The following is a 16,986-nucleotide window of genomic DNA, read 5'->3' as shown; positions in this document are numbered from 1 at the left end:
GTAATGAAATTCGATTACTTGTTATGAAATTGATTGATTGTTGGATCATAGAATTGATTAATTGTTGGATCAATGAGTGATAATGGATTGTAATGAAGATGTTGATTAAGCTGCTGTTCTACGATGATGATTATTATTAGTATTATTATTATTACTATTATTATTATATTTAATTTATTATTTATTAGAAGATTACTAAAATACCCTTAATATATTGGTATTATTACTAAAATACGGACGGTCAACTGACGGGCAGGAGTCAGAAGAACCCGCCGGAGAAACACAGGGAGTCAAAGTTCGCAAAATATTTTTCAGTGGTTAACCCATCTCGTGACGATATAAACCAGGGAGGCAAATTGCAGATTTCTCTTTCACATATGAAGATTGAACTATTGAAGATATATATCTTTATAGTTAAAAAAGAAATTGATTTCTTTTCGGGCTGAAAGGGTTAAAGAGCCCAAACCCAAAGGGCCAACACAATAATTTGCTCGTTTGAGCATTTGTTTGTGGTTGATGATTTAGCGTTTTAGTTGACTAGATTTACTTACGGGATTTAATCCTTGAATCAAGTAAATTAAAATGAATGTATAACAAAATAATGTTTTTATGAGAGAATCACAAATCGTGTTTTATTTATCTCATTCACAAGTGAGCATGTATAAAAGGATATCGAGAAAACGTTGATGTGAATAAATAGAAGCATTGCATGGGTGATAAGGGAGCGATTACTTAAATGGTCAACTCGTACATGGATCAAAACTCAAAATCATAGAATTCATTATCGGCATTTCTTAAAAAGATGGTTTTTATTTTAATTGTTTCTTTCAGTTATTTAAACTAAAGTCTAGGATATTAGTTACTCTCATTAAATTTATTATATGAAAACTACAAGATAACTTATAATCATAGGCTTATTTGTAATGGTCATGACAACTTTTGATATCACAATAATAGAGGTTGATATGATTGAGTTCATCTTTTTGCCCGACTTCTTGACGATAAGTATGTTCATCTTGATGGTTATTGAAACCCACGAATTTTCTAATTATGATGATGTGTCACGACCAATTATAGAGGGTGACAACATATATAAAGAAGCCCCAAGCAATGTTGGAGCCTTGGAGGCGTATTCTTACGGTGGATATTGAAAACGACAAATATATATATATATATCAATAAAAATTGGAAGGAAATGTCAAGTGACCAAACCACATAAACGAAAATGACATCTAGTCTTTCGCAAAAATAACGTTTTGGGTAGCGTGGTATTTGGTTGAAGGGCCTTCACGTGGTATTGTTGTATAGAACCTTTGAGCAGCCTCATAATCGATTGAAATTATTTTAGATGGCCTCGTATGTGTAATAGAGGGCGTCCATGTAATTAACTCTAAAAAAAATGAAATTACTTATTTATTAATATGTAAATAAAAAGCCAACCTAATCAAATCTAATACATGGTTTCTAGGTGTCTTCTGATAGTGGTGGTATGTGTACCTCCAAAATAAAAATACTAAGCACAAATAGAGAATGCGTTGCTTCTTTAGCCCAAAATTCCATTCAGCAAAATACCCTCCCCATAAGATGCTTTTCTTTGAATTTTAAATTCAAAATATTAATATGATCATTTGTGTCATTAAACTCAAGAAACAAAAAACTGAAACTACAATACCTTAATCTAATTAATATAAGCCAGCCAGAAACCCGAACCACTTCACATGTTTTCATGATCGAAAAAAGTCCAGGGCATTCACGGTTCAGTTGCAACAAACAATCTTGGTTGAACTGCTTAACTACAATTTCAGATAACGACAACCCAAATCATCGGGTGGGACAGCCGGACAGGCGGGTTACTGGTTTATCTGTTCAGTTTTTGCAGCTTACCAATTTGGACCCTTATAACCTTATTTCTGGTTTTTTTTTCAAAATAGTTGGTTTGTATTAATATTAAAATGGTAAATAAGATCCATAAACAAAATGCATATTCCAAATATGAAATATAACATGCGTATAAGCGTACAAGTAATAAAGGTAACACAACGACAAATTATTAAACCGCCAAACCTAACTGTAGACTGAACCGTATAAATCTCAAACTGGCCAAACCAACCGACTAGCTTCGGTCAGTTTCAACGGCGTATGAACACCCAACTGAATATAGTTGGTTGAGAGCTATTCTGATTCCATTTGGTTTTATCATGAATCAATTATCACATACAACAAAATCAAATCCTCAAAGAACACTGCAAGCAACAGTCGTGAGAGTAAATAAAGCCCACAAACCCGCAATCAAATTGTTTCCTAGTAATATTTCAATGTCGAGTGATACTTAAGGTACAAACTATACAACCACTATAAGCGCAATATAAATCTTCTTTGTCACGAAACATAGACCCGTGTCATTCCAAAAAAGAAACCGCAAAAGAAAATCATTGGCAAACAAATAAACACGAGAAGTCACGAATGAGAGATTTTTATACCAACCTAAATCCCGGAGTTTACTTGCCGCAGTTAAAGCCACCACAAGCAGATAAGACGATAATGAGAATCAAAGCGATGATAATTCCAAGAACTATCAGTTTTATCTTCATGTTTTGCAACCACATTTTCCTCCTCATTTGTGTACCTTGTGTCCTAAAATCTTGTGCCTGCAACATAGTTTTTAAACCCGTTAATCCAATTCATAAGTAAACCTTGGTCAAGATTTTCACTTATATGTATAGAATATAAAGTTCATATGTATTGGTATTGCTTCTTATTAGGTGCGTTTATAAATCGTTGAAACCAACTTAAATCGCCCAAACCGAAGTCAGGCAGTGTAAAGTTTCCGGGGCTCAGTTTTGGCTTATTTGGGCGGTTTAGAACTCGGAACCAGCCGTTTACTTCAGGCTTCTATATTCATTAAATTATTTTTCATTTTTCGAATAAGTAATTATGTATATATGTATTATAATCATCAATCATCTTTATCATTGTAAAACCATTATTACAAAGCAATGATTTGAAAAAATATATATATATATATAAGAACTTTGGTTTAAACCGGAAGACTGGCCAACCCACCCAATCAAGTCGGTTTGGCTTGTCGTTTTCCAAGAGTGTATATAGCGGTTTGGCCCAGAATCTTTTGAATTACTATATAAATATATTTGTCTATTCAATTAAGTCCTAAACAAACAAAACCCGCAGCCCGTTAACCCACAAATAAACACCAAAATTTACTAGTGTAATAATCAGTTTTAAAGCATGATGCAAAAAGAGAAACTACCGACCTGAGAACGAAGATTCTCGGTTTTATCCACCAGAAGCTCTATCTTCTCTCCACGGTCAAGAACCTACCAATCCCAAAATTAGAAAAAAGTAAAAAATAAGAATAATAACAATAATAGTGATAGTAATAACCCTACAGATTCCAGAACCACAAAAAAAATTACCTTTTCAATATTTTCCATCATCACACCCTTGACTTCTGAAACTTGGGCTTTGACCTTCGCAAGCTTGCTGATCTCTTCTGGATGGTCAACACAGTACTGCATCTGCTCCTTTAGCTTGGGGCTGGTATAATGTGTGCAAGTAAACGTTAGTCAAGATTTATAAAGACTAAAAATATTTTTAAAACAGAAACTACAATGAACAATAATAATATTACCCAAATTCTTTGCTCAGACTATTGGCTGTAGCCGTTGCAGCTTTCCCACCACCATATTTCTTAGTGAAGTCTTCCTTGACTCGCTCAAGAAACGCTATTGGAACTTGTCTACCAACAGATTCAACCGCCACAACACAGTATGCTTCAATTAACAAGTTAAAGATAGAGTTAGTCATGTTACACATCAAATGTTCCAAAAACTCTACCAAGTAAACTAACATACTAAGCAATAACATCTGTAGCATAAATGTATAGGTGTAACAGTACGCTTCAAACAGTAGCTATCAAGTAAACACATGTCACAAGTCACAACCAGACTCTATCAACCAGGCTATGGCAAAAAGACCGAAAATGAAAAAGATTTTGCAAGAGTTAATTCACTAAATGGTGTAAAAGCCGAAAATGTAAATTAAAAACCCTAAAATTTTAATCATTACAAGCTATCATAATGTGTTAGAGACTAAGTGATATGATGCACTAAGATAAGTACTATAGAAAGTTAGGAAGTTGGAACTATAACTATTTTCAGATCCAAACTTTAACATAAACTATGCACAGATATTAGAAATTATAGAATATACAGAAATGATAAACCACTTAAAAAGATGCAAATGAGTACAGCCAGCCCATGAGCTACTCAAGCACAGCTCGTTAAAGCTGGAATCAAGCCAAATTTAAACGAGGAAAAGCCTTAAAGTAAGCGTATTTAATAAACAAGCCCGAGCATGAGCTAGCTCGCAAGCCTAAACGAGCCTATTAATTAGTTATATAAAACTAACAACTAAAATTGTATACAACTTAACTAATAAAAAACAAATTAACTGAACCCATGCCGAGCTTGACCTTGAGCTCGAGCTTTCAAAAGTCGAAACGAGCCGAGCTCAGGGCTCGTTTGCACCCCTATCAGTAGTCCTCTACCTCAAAGACTAGCGTGGCATTTTAAAACTGCTTCAAGTTCACACATTACATCATAACTAGCATATATCCACAATTCAACTTCAAATAAAATAGATCTATCTTCTGAGCTTGCTAAACAACCATTAGGTGATCAACTAATATCAAATATAAGATAACTAAATTGCTGAGGTCATTGCACCACATCAACACCAAACAAACACATAAAGTCAAAGGCGTCAAGCTCATCAACAAAAAAACTAAATCTACATTAAATCACTAAGATGAAGATCTATCTTCTGAGTTTGCTAAACAATTATTAGGTGATCAACTAATATCAAATATAACTAAATAGCTGAGGTCACTCGCACAGTCGCACCACATCAACACCAAACTAAGCATGAGATCAGTATCATACAGGCACCGAATCCGTACCGTACAGTGGCGGATCTAGAAAATTATTTCAGGGGTAACCTAAAAAAAGAGTTGGACGCAAGGGCAATGACGGACCTAATTTTCTTTTTTTTTTCATATGGACCAAATTTTTGGCTATATACACGTCTAATAAATTGTTCGTTTCGGGTCGGGTCAGATCATATAACATTTATTCATCTAGCTTTTTATTCCACTGAAAAAAAATGTTTATATATATTTAATTTTTATTTTTTTTTCAAAAATGGTGTAGTTAAAAAGTTTATTTAATTACCAAATATATATAGTTTTAAAACTGTTTACCAATTTGAATGTTTTTAAAAAGTAACATTTCTTATTCTTAAAAGAAAACAAAACAAACAAACAAACTACATCCATGACCTCTAATGTAATCATATCAAAAATCCATTCTATAAGCATTTTCTACATAATCTTTAATATTTTAAAAAATGGGGCTTTTTTATTAATATACACTACATGTTTACTTCTCGACATTTTTTTTGAACTTATCTTTTTTATTATCTAACTAGTTCATACATAAATTAATAATAATAAATTATAAGATCTAAGACAGAGTAAAGAAAAAATATATAATACAACCTAAAAACCGGATTTTAGTTATCAATCTTGATTTAAATTAATTAATATAGGAAAAAGTAAGTTAAATGAAAAAATAAAGAGAAAGCTGACTTTTTCTGACTTTACTTTTACAGCAGGCTACGTCATTGTTCAGTACACTAGACCTACCTTTTTTACAATTTTATATTTGATTCCCACTAATAACTCAAGTCATCCTCTTCACCTTTCAAAATTAGCTCTGATCATGTTCTACATACACCTGAAAATCTCAGGCGAGTCCAAGTTCACTTTAGGTCCGTCCCAGCCTAGGGGTATCCTATTATTTACTCAGGGGTAACATATACATTAAACGGAGAAAAATAAGAAATTTTCACGCTAGTTTTACAATTCGTCGACAAAGTTGAGGGGTAACCCGGGCTACCCTTCAGCCCTATATAAATCCGCCCCTGGTACCGTACCAATAAATACAGAAAACACGTGAAACAATATACTGAATACAGTACCAATTTTTTCAGTTCATTACAAACACAAATCCACAATTTAACATTGCATAAAATATATAAATGAATATTATCTTCTGAGTTTGCTAAAGAACTATTAGGTGATCAAATAATATCAAATACAAGATAATTAGATCGCTGAGGTCACTCGCACCACATCAACACCAAACTAAGGATGAGATCGGCACCATAGCGGTACCAAAATAACCGATACCGAAAACAAATGAAACCATACAACGATATTCGTACTGATTTTATCGGTTCGATGCTAATTGGCACCTACACCAACCGAATACATAGAGAATCAAAGGCATCAAGTTCATCAACAAAAAAAAACTAAATCTACAAAGCAATCACACAAATCACTAACAAGCAAGCATACATAAACGACAAATAATTCATAGTCAAATAGTATCAGCTTAAATGAATCAAATCTATCAACATTTAAAAATAAAAATAAAGCATCAATTGACGTAAAACACGATCCGATCAATCAAAAGTAGAAAAGCAGAAGGAGATCGGACTTACTGAAGCCTCCTTCAACGAGATAATTAAAGGTGTGGCCATCGCAATTGTAGGTGAACTTGTTGTTGGAAGCAGGAAGCTTCTGGAGGCACTGAGCGGCGATGGAGGTGAAGTTGCCGGTGAACTCGGTGTACTCCGAGAGGATGACGGTGCCTCTCGCCACGAAACTGTAGATCAATGATTGCTGGCCCACCATCTGAATATGTATGTATGCGTGTAACAGAGTTTAGAGAAGGACAGAGAGAGAGTTGAAAATGAAAATAGATGGGTTTTTGCAGGTACAAGTTTTCTTTCGGTTTGAATTAAGGCATTGTGGGGTGGTGAAATTACGGAAATGCCATGGCTTCACATTAGATCGGAAACTTTACTTTATAATCACGTGTTACCTCATTGATTTGAATTCCAATTTAAAGTTTATATCAAACTGGCATGTGGTAATGGAATGGATAAAAGAACAGAATAAGTTATTACTATTTTAATGAAATGTTTGGTTACCACATTGGAATGAAATGAATCATTACTTTGTATTGTTGGTAGGTAAGAAAAATAAAATTAAATTAAATTAAAATGGTTTTGAGTGGTGGTGGGCAGCGTGCGGCTGGAGGTGGTGGGTGGCTGGCACTGATGGCGATGGTTTGTGGAGGTGGGTGGTGGTGGCGGTGGGTGGCGGTGGACGGCGATGGTGGTGGCTGGTGGCGACGGCGGCGGTGGTGGTGGGTGTTGGGAGGGTGGTGGAGGTGATATATGGTAAAGGAGGGAATGAATGGAATGAAATTTGGGTATTTTAGAGGGAATGGAATGAACTATGTAATGAGTCATTCCATTACTTTGGTCAACCAAACACATTATTTTCCATTCCTTTGATCAACCAAACACACTATTTTTCATTCCCTCACAATGGGTCATTTCATTCCATACTCCATTCCTGCATACCAAACGCTACATTAGTTGGGGTGTTTTTCACTCTTATGCTGTCCTAGGAACACTGCCCCCCGACGCTATGAGCGTCATGGAGGGGGCGCTTCTCACACAATGCCGGGAGGAGGGAAGAGTTGGTTTTAGTTGGCGGGTTTTTATTTGTTATTTTTTTTAATAAATAATAATGTAATGATTGTTAGGACTCCATTCACTACACTCATTTTAGTCATAAAACCTCTATATGTGGCACTACATTACAAATAACGCTTCCATAAAGACTCCATCCACTACACATGGTTTTAGGTTGTGCCTTGCCTTCTAGCGTGATGGGTGTTTTGGGTGCCATGTAGCCATGTTAACGTCTTAAACAATAAACAAGGCCTCGCTTCGAGTAATGATAGCATTAATGAATAGGCTATGGAGGGTTTGTTTAGACAATAATGAGAAGGGGGGGGGGAGGGGCACATATCAACTGATTCTAATTTCTTTTTTGTTTTCATTCACCGTCATAACAACCTAGTAAAGCTGCACTGCCTATGTGGAAGTGATTAGGCCTTTTTAACTATTCATCACTAGTAAAACACAACACATAACCTTAATGTAAACAGTTTTGGACAAATAGTATGAAATGGAGATTTTGACCGAAGGGGGTGGGGTTGGTGTTCCCGTTCATTCCCATACTCTCGTCTTGTTCTTGACAATCATTGTCCTAATTTGTATGGAAATCTTGTCCATCCTTACATGTAAATTGAATATTTACTGTGTAGTTGGTCATTTGCAATCTCATGTCCCGAATCCACTCGATTACCCTTACATACATCACTTACGTTACTAATCAATCTCCATGTTCTTTTTATGTTATATGGTAGTATAGATGTGTACAATTTGTTTATAAAAATTCATATATAGGACATTGTATGTTGCCCTATGCATGGGACATGTATATGTTGGTATAGAAGCAGCCAAAGATATGATATACTATTCATATAGTAACACGAGTTAAGTGATACCTTTTTTAAGTTTAAAAACTACATAATTTAATATATGAGTTAAATGTTCATATTTTGATTCGATTGTTTTGACAAAATGATATAGCAAATATCTATTCAGCTTATCGCTCTCGGACCCTAGTCTGGTACCGTTAATTCTTCATGGGCCCTTGATTACGCATCAGGGGCTCTTGACCAGTACCTTCCATATTTTCATCAGATGGGGCCCGACCGCTTATACCCGACTCTTCTAGTTCAATTGTTGCTCCTTCCTTCACTTTGTCGCTCATTCGGGCATGGCCCGGAGCCCAGGTAATGTGGGCCCGTCACCACCCTTCCGTAGTGTGACATAAAGTGTAAATCCAGATCCAAAATAACCTTTTAGGATTCCAATCAAAATTCACCAATCGACCGACGTGTCACATAATGAGCCCAACCCTGTCAATCCAAAAAAGCAAAATCGGCCCAAAATGTGGCTCACAAAAAATACCCACACCGGGCCCACCAGTACATTACGTCATCACACTGCTTCACAACATATATCATATGTACTGTTCCAAAACCAGATCTTTCTCATCAACAACAAAAATGAGTACACCAATTTCTTATTCTCGGGTTCCATCCAATTCCCAAACCCTTATTAAAACCTTCATCAACCCATTATCTTCTTCACTCACCTCCCTCAAACCCACAAATAATTATGTCAAAACAGCGTCACGTACGTTTTTGCACAAGAAATTGGTTCCTTTAAGGCATAGTTTTAGGTGCAATTGTAGCACCACGCCTCCAGGTAATTGTTTTGATTAGTTTCTGAATTTGAAATTTAAGGCAAGCTTTTAGTGTACTTGTCGGTAGAAATATTGGTTGTAATTAGTTGGAAATTTGGGGCAACTTTAGTGTACGTGGTTAGGTTTGTTAGCTTGGCTCATGCTCGGCTTGTTTATTATTTATTATATTAGTTAATTTGTATACATTTGTAATTATTTTTTGTATTTTGTATATACCATAAGATATTATTATTTATCTGTTTTTTTATATAATTTTATACATAATTATAACTGGTATAAGAATTTATATTTATATGTTAAATAAAAGTTTGTTAAGCGGGTTTATTGTTTTGGATCGAACTCGCTTAAGTGTGAGTCGGTTCGAGAATTTAACAAGCCAATTTTGAATACATTATGAGCGGCTTGACTCGTTTACACCCCTAGATATGCGTGATGAAAGGATTTGACTCGTTTAAACATGCCCAGTGTAAGCTACACTTTACTAGGGGTGTGCACGGTTCAGTTCAGTTAATAACCAATATTAAACTTGGGCTAAAATTTTGCTTAAAAATACATGAAATTAATGCTTAAATACATGAAATGAAGGTATAACTAAATAAAATAAAATAAATGTATAAATATATGAAATTGAGATATTATTACATGAAATGGAGATATAAATACATGAAAATGATAGTATTAAACTATTAATACATATAACACATGAAATAGAGGAAAAAAAGGCTTGAAAATATGAAAAAAATGAAGAGTTCGGTGCGGTTCGGTTTCGTCGGTTTTTCGGTTAACGATTAGGTTATTGCTCACCCCTACTTTACCTGGTCCCACTGGTTAGTAGGGTATTGGTGGGTCAAACGATTAGAATCAATAAATGACGGTCTTATCTTAATCACGAAAATTTTGTAATTTATAGGTGACAATGAAAGTAAGCAAGTTTTGGATGCATTTTTCTTGGGGAAGGCTTTTGCAGAAGCACTAAACGAACGTATTGAATCAACTGTGGGTGAGTTCTTGAGTACAGTTGGTCGGTTGCAAGCTGAACAACAAAAACAAGTACAGGAGTTTCAGGTACTAAAGTCTTTAGTTTATAGTTTCTAAACTATAAGGTTGTAATAGGGTTTGAACTTTCAAGTGTCAAACGGGCCGAATGTTATTCGAAGTGTGATTTTAGTGCATAAGTTTCTTTTGAATTGGATTATTCAAGATATCAGATTATTATTGAAATGATGTAGTTCATGTGATCGCATTTGACGTACTAATGGTTTATAAGAAATATTATTTTCTTTGGATTAAAAGAGTGTTTTGAGTCAACACACTCGTACCAAAAATATTGTTTTGACATGATATCCAACAGACGAATATTTCTACATTTACGTTCTAGTATCTAAATCTAGTGCTACATATAAAAAATGGTAAAGCTGGATCCTTTTTAGATGGGTTAAATAAGGGTTTTAAGTTTGGTAGCTCGTGAAACTTAGGTGTTTAACGGGGTCCTGGTGGATCGAAACGGGCTTGAACGGTTGACCCATTAACATTCCGTGCCCAAACATATATGCATAAATAAATTTAGCTTTTTAAAGTATTCTAAAAATATTATAATTCTTATAAATATGTGGGCTGAATTTGTACTTTGGGTTAATATGCAGGATGAAGTGTTAGAACGGGCTAAAAAAGCTAAAGAAAAAGCGGCTCGTGAAGCCATGGAAGCCCAAGGCCTGGTTCCGAGGTCCACTGCATCAAATAGTTCTTCACCAACTGCTAGCGAACCTACAATTGTTTCTGCAGCTGTTGACGAGGCTACAATTATTACATCTCCGTCAAGCTCGGATTCTAAAGATGAGAGCCCGAATAATGGCAGCACTGATCCGCTTTTAGGAATATCAATAGATGATTAAGATAAAGGTGTGTGTTTAAATTGAATGAATGTGTCACCGTGGTTCGGTATTTGCTACTAGTTTGTGTTAACAAATGAGCTGGGATATTGATATGGTGAACATGTTAAGTAAACTGAAATATAAAATAAGAGATTCCTATATTGGGAGTCTTGAATGTGTTATAAAAGGGATTATTATGATTTCGTTTAATGGTGAGAAAAAACTAATTAACCAAACCGAAAACGAATTAACTGTTAAAACTGTAAGGAAACTTTTATTAAGACCTTTATTAAGTAAGCTACAGTTTACAAGTACTATACAACAACTTTTATCAAGACCTTTAAAATGAGTTAAGACATGCTTAACAAAAGAGACCACGCTAAAGTGCTAAACTAACAACATACTCAATTAAACAACTCAACCCAGTAGGCCTGCTGGCCAGTACTTGATGTAATATTTAGGGGGTGTTTGGGATTCCTTATTTCCACCAACTTTATCACTTTTTAAATTTTTAAAAAGTTAATAATGTGTAAAAGTTGCTTGGCAAACATTAAGGACTTATGGTTTTTAACTTATGGCCAAGGAAAAATAAGAGGGTTTTAACTTAAAGAGTATAATATTCCCATTAAACCTTTCACAAATCACAAATTCACAACCACGTGCATCTTAACTTCTCTATCTACCACCTGCATCTCTGCATCTCTTTAATTCTCTCTTTACTTCTTAGTTCAACAACCACTTGCATCCCACTGCATATAAATTGTCGATGTATACACAAGATCTCTGTCACTATCATCTTTCTCATCTCCGCTCGTCCCTACCAGGTTTGTTTAATTTTTTTATTTCGTGAAGAATTTCGTTAGATTAACAGCCATGTTATATCTTTCGTATTTTTTGTTCAATATGCTAGAGATGAAAAAAAGTATATAATAGTATAAATAAGCAAACCCCAACACTTTTTAAAAAACAGCTTATTAGTTTTTAAAATAACGTCTTTTTTGGTCATTTTACATGATAAGCTAAACCAATTCCTTATTAACTAAACACTCCTTAAAAAACAACTTATTAACATAAGCTAATCCAAACACTTTTACAAATTTCTTTCTAAAAAGTCATAAGTTTATAATTCCTTTTCACATAAAGTCCTTTTGGACTTAAATATGAGGCCAAATACACTCTTAAATAAATGGGTTAGACAGTTCATGCTTAATTACGGAATTTGTCGTGTAACATTTAAATAATTAGGTTAAACAGTTTATGCTTAATTCCAGAATTTATAGCGAGCATAAATAGAGTACGTTGTTTTTTGCATGAATGTTTTTGGTCAATAAAAATCAAAAAATATAATCAAGACCAGTTTTCCAACACAACCATCCTCGCCATCGGTCTCCTTCACAAAATATCATCAGCTTATGCGCTAACGGTTTAGATCGTAGTTTTACATGAATTGGAAACCTTATACTAAACAGTAAAGATCATATCAGAACATACAAAATATAATTTATAAATATAACCTGGTCCAAAAAACAGTCAACGTCCAAAATTCAAGCAATTTTAGTCCAAAATTATCACATTGCTAGGCAGCCTCGGCTTGCTTTGTTCTTCACCATTATCAGAAGACTCAATCTTCTTGTCACCATTTTCTCCATCATCATCACCGTCATCTTTACCATCATCATCCATTGGATCAGATCCCTTCTTCACGTAATCAACCTTAAAATCATAATCATTCGATTCATCTTCTTCCGTTGCAGCGGACTTGCTGGTTTTTCCCTTTTTCTTTTGCTTGCCGGTAACAACACCTTCATCAGCTTCAGGTTTATCATTTTGTGTTTCTGCTGCGTTTTCACCTTCCGCCATGACTTCATCTTTCGTGTCAGTTTCCACTGGAGTTATATCATCCTACAAAAAGCAAAAATATATATACTTAAGAAATATAAATGGAGTGACAGTTTGATATATTTGTAAAAATTTATACAAACCTCAAGCATTGACTGGTCAAAAGCAAGAGGCGCACTTGGTGGGATCTCAACAGGAGTAAACTCGTTCACAGATTTAAGACTGCCGATATATGATGACTCGGTGCCATATATTTCATTCACATTCAACTCCTTTCCTAATTTTGAAACAATTTTCGCCTCCTCCGTTGTCTCACCTTCATTCCTAGTAGGAGGCATTGTATAATACTCGATCTTACCTGCAAAAGTAACCATAAATTTATATCACAATCAGGTAGGGGTATTCACGTCTTTTAGCACGGTTTGGTAATACAAACCTTCATTCCAATCATGCAAAATGATTCTTGCAACGGCTTCATTGTCTGCAACGCCACCCTTTTTAAGCTTACCTCTAACATTAGCTACCTTTGAAAGAAAGTCGTCAACCGATGTAAAAGTAGGAATCTTGTACAAGGTTACCAACGTCTCTGCTGGACATAATTTAAAGATTTCCTTCACTGCAAATAAAAAAGCTCGGGTTATGTTTTATTTCAAACGAATCACATACAGATGAATCACTTGTTTAAATTACCAGGAGAAATGGGATCCTTTAGCTTCTCAATTTTAGTGCAATTTTTAAGAGTTACAGCATCATCATTATCTCCAGACTTAAGCATAACAACACCAGGGCAATCTAGTAATTTAACATTCTTGTCTAACTGAACTTCTTGCATGGTTCTTGTGAGACCAGGTGTGGCCCCCACATTGACAACATGGCACCTCTTTAAGCTGTTTATCAAACTGCTTTTGCCAACATTAGGCAAGCCCACTACACCAACCGTAATCGACTTCTTAATCTGCAATAAACACCAGGGCAATCTGTAAAATTAACATTTTAAGGGGTTAACAGTATCTAACAAAAAAAATTTGTTAAAAACATACCTCGTGACTTCTTGAGTAATTCTTCAGCAGCTTCAAAAGAGTTTCGGCTCCTAAACAGTCACTCGTTTGCATAAGATTGCTTGTCTTTTTAGCAGACTTCGCGGCTTTCCAACCAAGATTAGATTTTTGTTTCTGAGTGCTACACTTGAAAGCAACTGCGGGTAACTCCTCACGCAAATACTTTAACCACTTTTCAGCAGCTTCACGAGGAACAAGATCTAATATCCAATTTTCAAAACATGTAAGCAATATTATGAATAAATAAACCGTATCAAAACCAGTTTTATCGCAAAGATTACCTATTTTATTTAGAAGCAAAACAAGATGTTTTTCAGAGCCGGCTTTTAAGACCATCTTTTCCAAATCAGGGCAGCGGGTCCCGAGGGGATCCCGGGCATCAAGAACTTCCAAGATGACATCTGATGCTTCAATAACTTTGGTCAACTCCTTGTAAAACGGTTTTTCTGAATTGCACAAACAAAACCAAAATAAATTTCAAAAAATGATAATTGGATTTGTATTGAAGTTAAAATGAACTATATACAGTTATGTGTGGTTTTACCTGTAGCAGTGGAAATACCAGCTGATTTTTTCTGTCCTAGTTCTTTTTCTTTTGCAGAAACCTGCTCAGCAAGATTGGTGATGTCATCGCCATCATCCTCCAATAGACCTAACTTCCTCTTTTTAGCCTAAAGTAAATAAAGTGTCAATCGATATGTAAAGCTTAGTACCAAGGCGACAGATAGTTCTTGCAAACAAATCAGAAGTACCCAAAATAACAAGAATGCAACTACCACCTATTACTAGAAGTGGAAAAATGGACACATTGAGTAACAGGTGAAAACAGATTACAATGTCAAAAGTAACACAAAAACAAGTTAGCCCAAAACAAATTAGCTTTCCATCACAAAAAATATAAACAACAATATATTTTCTTATTTAACATAACCAAATCAACTTGTTCAGAAGAATATGTCCTGAAATTGCCACCTTTATCTATGACAACAGAATTGAAGAACAAATTGGCCCTAGCAGGCTTGCCAACAAACATAAAAATTAAACATTTTTTGCTAACTAGAGCAAGTGAAAATTCACATATAATGACTTGATTTTCCCAAGTTACCAAGACAGGTGTTACCTCATCCTTGATAAAGAACTACTTCTCTCATATAAGTAAAGATCAACCCTAACACATATGCAAGATAACAATAATCAACTTTTTCCATATTGCTAACTGTAAAATTCAAAACATCAATTCTCATTCCAATTGTAAAAGAGATTTACAAACTATTATTTATAGGCAAACATATACGCTATACGGTACAAACATATATGCTACGACATATGCGTTAATATTCAACACTAACATATATAAGCAAAGATCATACAACTTAAGAAAATTATTAGTAAAATATAGCCATAGTTGACTATAAAACTGCTATTTATGCCCCCCAAATTAAAAGTTCTCTTTACAATACAAATCTTTATCCACGGTCAAACTTCATATATGAAATTCTCAAATTAGTAGGGGTGCAAACGAGCTGAGCCGCTCATTAGCTACTGGAGATCGGATCAATAGAAAGGACAAAACAAGCTGAGCTTTTTTAAGGCCGAGTTCAAGCCTTGTATGAAAAACTCGTTTAGACTCGTTGAGTCTTGAAGCCTTGAGGTATTTTTAAGTTCAACTCTTCTGAACTTCTACGTATTAACTTTACACTGCACAGCCAAGCTTGAGCCAAGCTTACACTTGTTTAAGGTATTTCTCAAAACACATAAAAATAAGTGTGAAATAAAGACTCACGAGTCAAACTCAAGCTTTTAAAAAAAAGCTCTAAACAAGCCCAGTTCAAACTCTCGTAAGTCAAAAAGAGCTCGGCTCACCATGCCATATTTCAAGACTGTAACACGTAAACTAATTTGTTTAACCTAAATTAGCCCTAGAACATGCCAGGTTTCAACATAAACATTCACAAATCTACTAATTCACAACTAGACACTACACATTTCATCCAAACTAACACCATAAACTATATAACTACGAACAATAACAACAATCATAATAATAATTAATGAACAAATTACCCTCTCTTTACGTGCAGCCTTCTTCTGCTCAATGGCCTCAATCGCCTTCGTGCGGCGAGCCTCGAGAGCCTTAAGCTCTTGCTCCTTGAAAGGCCAGTCATTAGGGATACCTGGATCCTTTTCAACCTTAGGCCTCTTGTTCAGCCCGAGCTTCTTAGCCTCTTTGGCCTTCTTCTTGTGGTGCTCCTTCACCTTCTTTATAACCTTGTGCTTCTGCTTCAATGTTACTCGCTTGCTCTTACTCTCTGCACATTCATAAATAAATTATTATTATTATTATTATTATGAGTTATGGTTTGAATTTGAATAGAGGGCATTGGTGAATTGAAACAGTGTGTTTACTTTTGCTTCGCTTCGGCATGGTTGAAAGATGGTGTGCGGTTGAGAAGTTGTTGCAAAGGAAGAGGAGAGGGGTTATGAGAGGGGATTAGGGTTTATGAATAATGAGGCGGCCCAATTATATTATGTGTGTGTGTAAAATAAGTATCTTACAATTTACAATTTTTTTATTTTTATTTTATTTTTTGGAACTTTTTGTTTCTATTTCTTAATAAGCATGGTTAACTCAAATTCTTTAATGTCCCTTCTAATGTGGCGTAGACTTAAAAAGTGTTTGTTTTTTTATAAAAGATCTTCATGACCACTTTTATTTGCGCCATGCAGACATTAAGATTTACAGATTGTTTGTTTTTCGGAAGACAATTCACTAAAAATGTATATACGTCATTTTTCTTGCGCAAACATGAACCACCCAATTTTCAAATCTTCTAACATCTTTTTTCATTCCATCAGTTCTCTCAAAACCCTAGCCCCATTTTCTTCAAAACTCCGCCCCCGGCAGCCGCCTCCTCCACTTCCGGCCGCCGCAGCTCCTCCACCC

General features: G+C 35.0%; 3 protein-coding genes across 3 annotated transcripts; 1 reads left to right on the top strand and 2 right to left on the bottom strand.

Moving 5' to 3' along the window:
- Positions 1-2,269: 2,269 nt before the first annotated feature.
- Positions 2,270-6,775, bottom strand: LOC143589976 (vesicle-associated membrane protein 722-like). Its single transcript, XM_077070587.1, has 5 exons — positions 6,583-6,775; positions 3,650-3,791; positions 3,435-3,555; positions 3,273-3,335; positions 2,270-2,648 (listed from the first exon to the last, which is right to left on the bottom strand). Exons 1-5 carry the CDS (start codon positions 6,773-6,775, stop codon positions 2,499-2,501), a joined length of 669 nt encoding a protein of 222 aa, XP_076926702.1. The 3' UTR covers positions 2,270-2,498.
- A 2,062-nt stretch (positions 6,776-8,837) lies between these two features.
- On the top strand, positions 8,838-11,363 carry LOC143589982 (uncharacterized). The gene is made up of 3 exons (XM_077070594.1): positions 8,838-9,276; positions 10,185-10,339; positions 10,918-11,363. Exons 1-3 carry the CDS (start codon positions 8,913-8,915, stop codon positions 11,164-11,166), a joined length of 768 nt encoding a protein of 255 aa, XP_076926709.1. The 5' UTR covers positions 8,838-8,912; the 3' UTR covers positions 11,167-11,363.
- Positions 11,364-12,492: 1,129 nt separating this feature from the next.
- On the bottom strand, positions 12,493-16,564 carry LOC143589975 (guanine nucleotide-binding protein-like NSN1). Its single transcript, XM_077070586.1, has 9 exons — positions 16,449-16,564; positions 16,107-16,351; positions 14,587-14,713; positions 14,324-14,488; positions 14,025-14,242; positions 13,675-13,939; positions 13,421-13,600; positions 13,128-13,342; positions 12,493-13,047 (listed from the first exon to the last, which is right to left on the bottom strand). Exons 1-9 carry the CDS (start codon positions 16,465-16,467, stop codon positions 12,700-12,702), a joined length of 1,782 nt encoding a protein of 593 aa, XP_076926701.1. The 5' UTR covers positions 16,468-16,564; the 3' UTR covers positions 12,493-12,699.
- Between the last annotated feature and the right edge of the window lie 422 nt (positions 16,565-16,986).

The sequence above is a fragment of the Bidens hawaiensis genome, unplaced genomic scaffold (assembly GCF_021521415.1).
Source record: "Bidens hawaiensis isolate Kalapana, Puna unplaced genomic scaffold, B.hawaiensis_p1.1 tig00038075_1, whole genome shotgun sequence".
Lineage (NCBI taxonomy): Eukaryota > Viridiplantae > Streptophyta > Magnoliopsida > Asterales > Asteraceae > Bidens > Bidens hawaiensis.
This window is presented reverse-complemented; position numbering and strand designations above follow the sequence as displayed.

Excerpts from the sequence above, each read along its gene's own strand:
- LOC143589975 (XM_077070586.1), bottom strand. Across the intron at positions 14,489-14,586 it reads TGGTATTTCCACTGCTACAG|AAAAACCGTTTTACAAGGAG; the intron begins GTAAAACCACAC and ends TGTGCAATTCAG. Across the intron at positions 13,601-13,674 it reads AAAGGATCCCATTTCTCCTG|TGAAGGAAATCTTTAAATTA; the intron begins GTAATTTAAACA and ends TTTTATTTGCAG.
- LOC143589982 (XM_077070594.1), top strand. The coding sequence starts at position 8,913 with ATGAGCCCAACCCTGTCAATCCAAAAAAGCAAAATCGGCCCAAAATGT. Across the intron at positions 9,277-10,184 it reads TTGTAGCACCACGCCTCCAG|GTGACAATGAAAGTAAGCAA; the intron begins GTAATTGTTTTG and ends TGTAATTTATAG. Across the intron at positions 10,340-10,917 it reads AACAAGTACAGGAGTTTCAG|GATGAAGTGTTAGAACGGGC; the intron begins GTACTAAAGTCT and ends GTTAATATGCAG.
- LOC143589976 (XM_077070587.1), bottom strand. The coding sequence starts at position 6,775 with ATGGTGGGCCAGCAATCATTGATCTACAGTTTCGTGGCGAGAGGCACC. Across the intron at positions 3,556-3,649 it reads AGTCTGAGCAAAGAATTTGG|CCCCAAGCTAAAGGAGCAGA; the intron begins GTAATATTATTA and ends ACATTATACCAG. Across the intron at positions 3,336-3,434 it reads TGATGGAAAATATTGAAAAG|GTTCTTGACCGTGGAGAGAA; the intron begins GTAATTTTTTTT and ends TGGGATTGGTAG.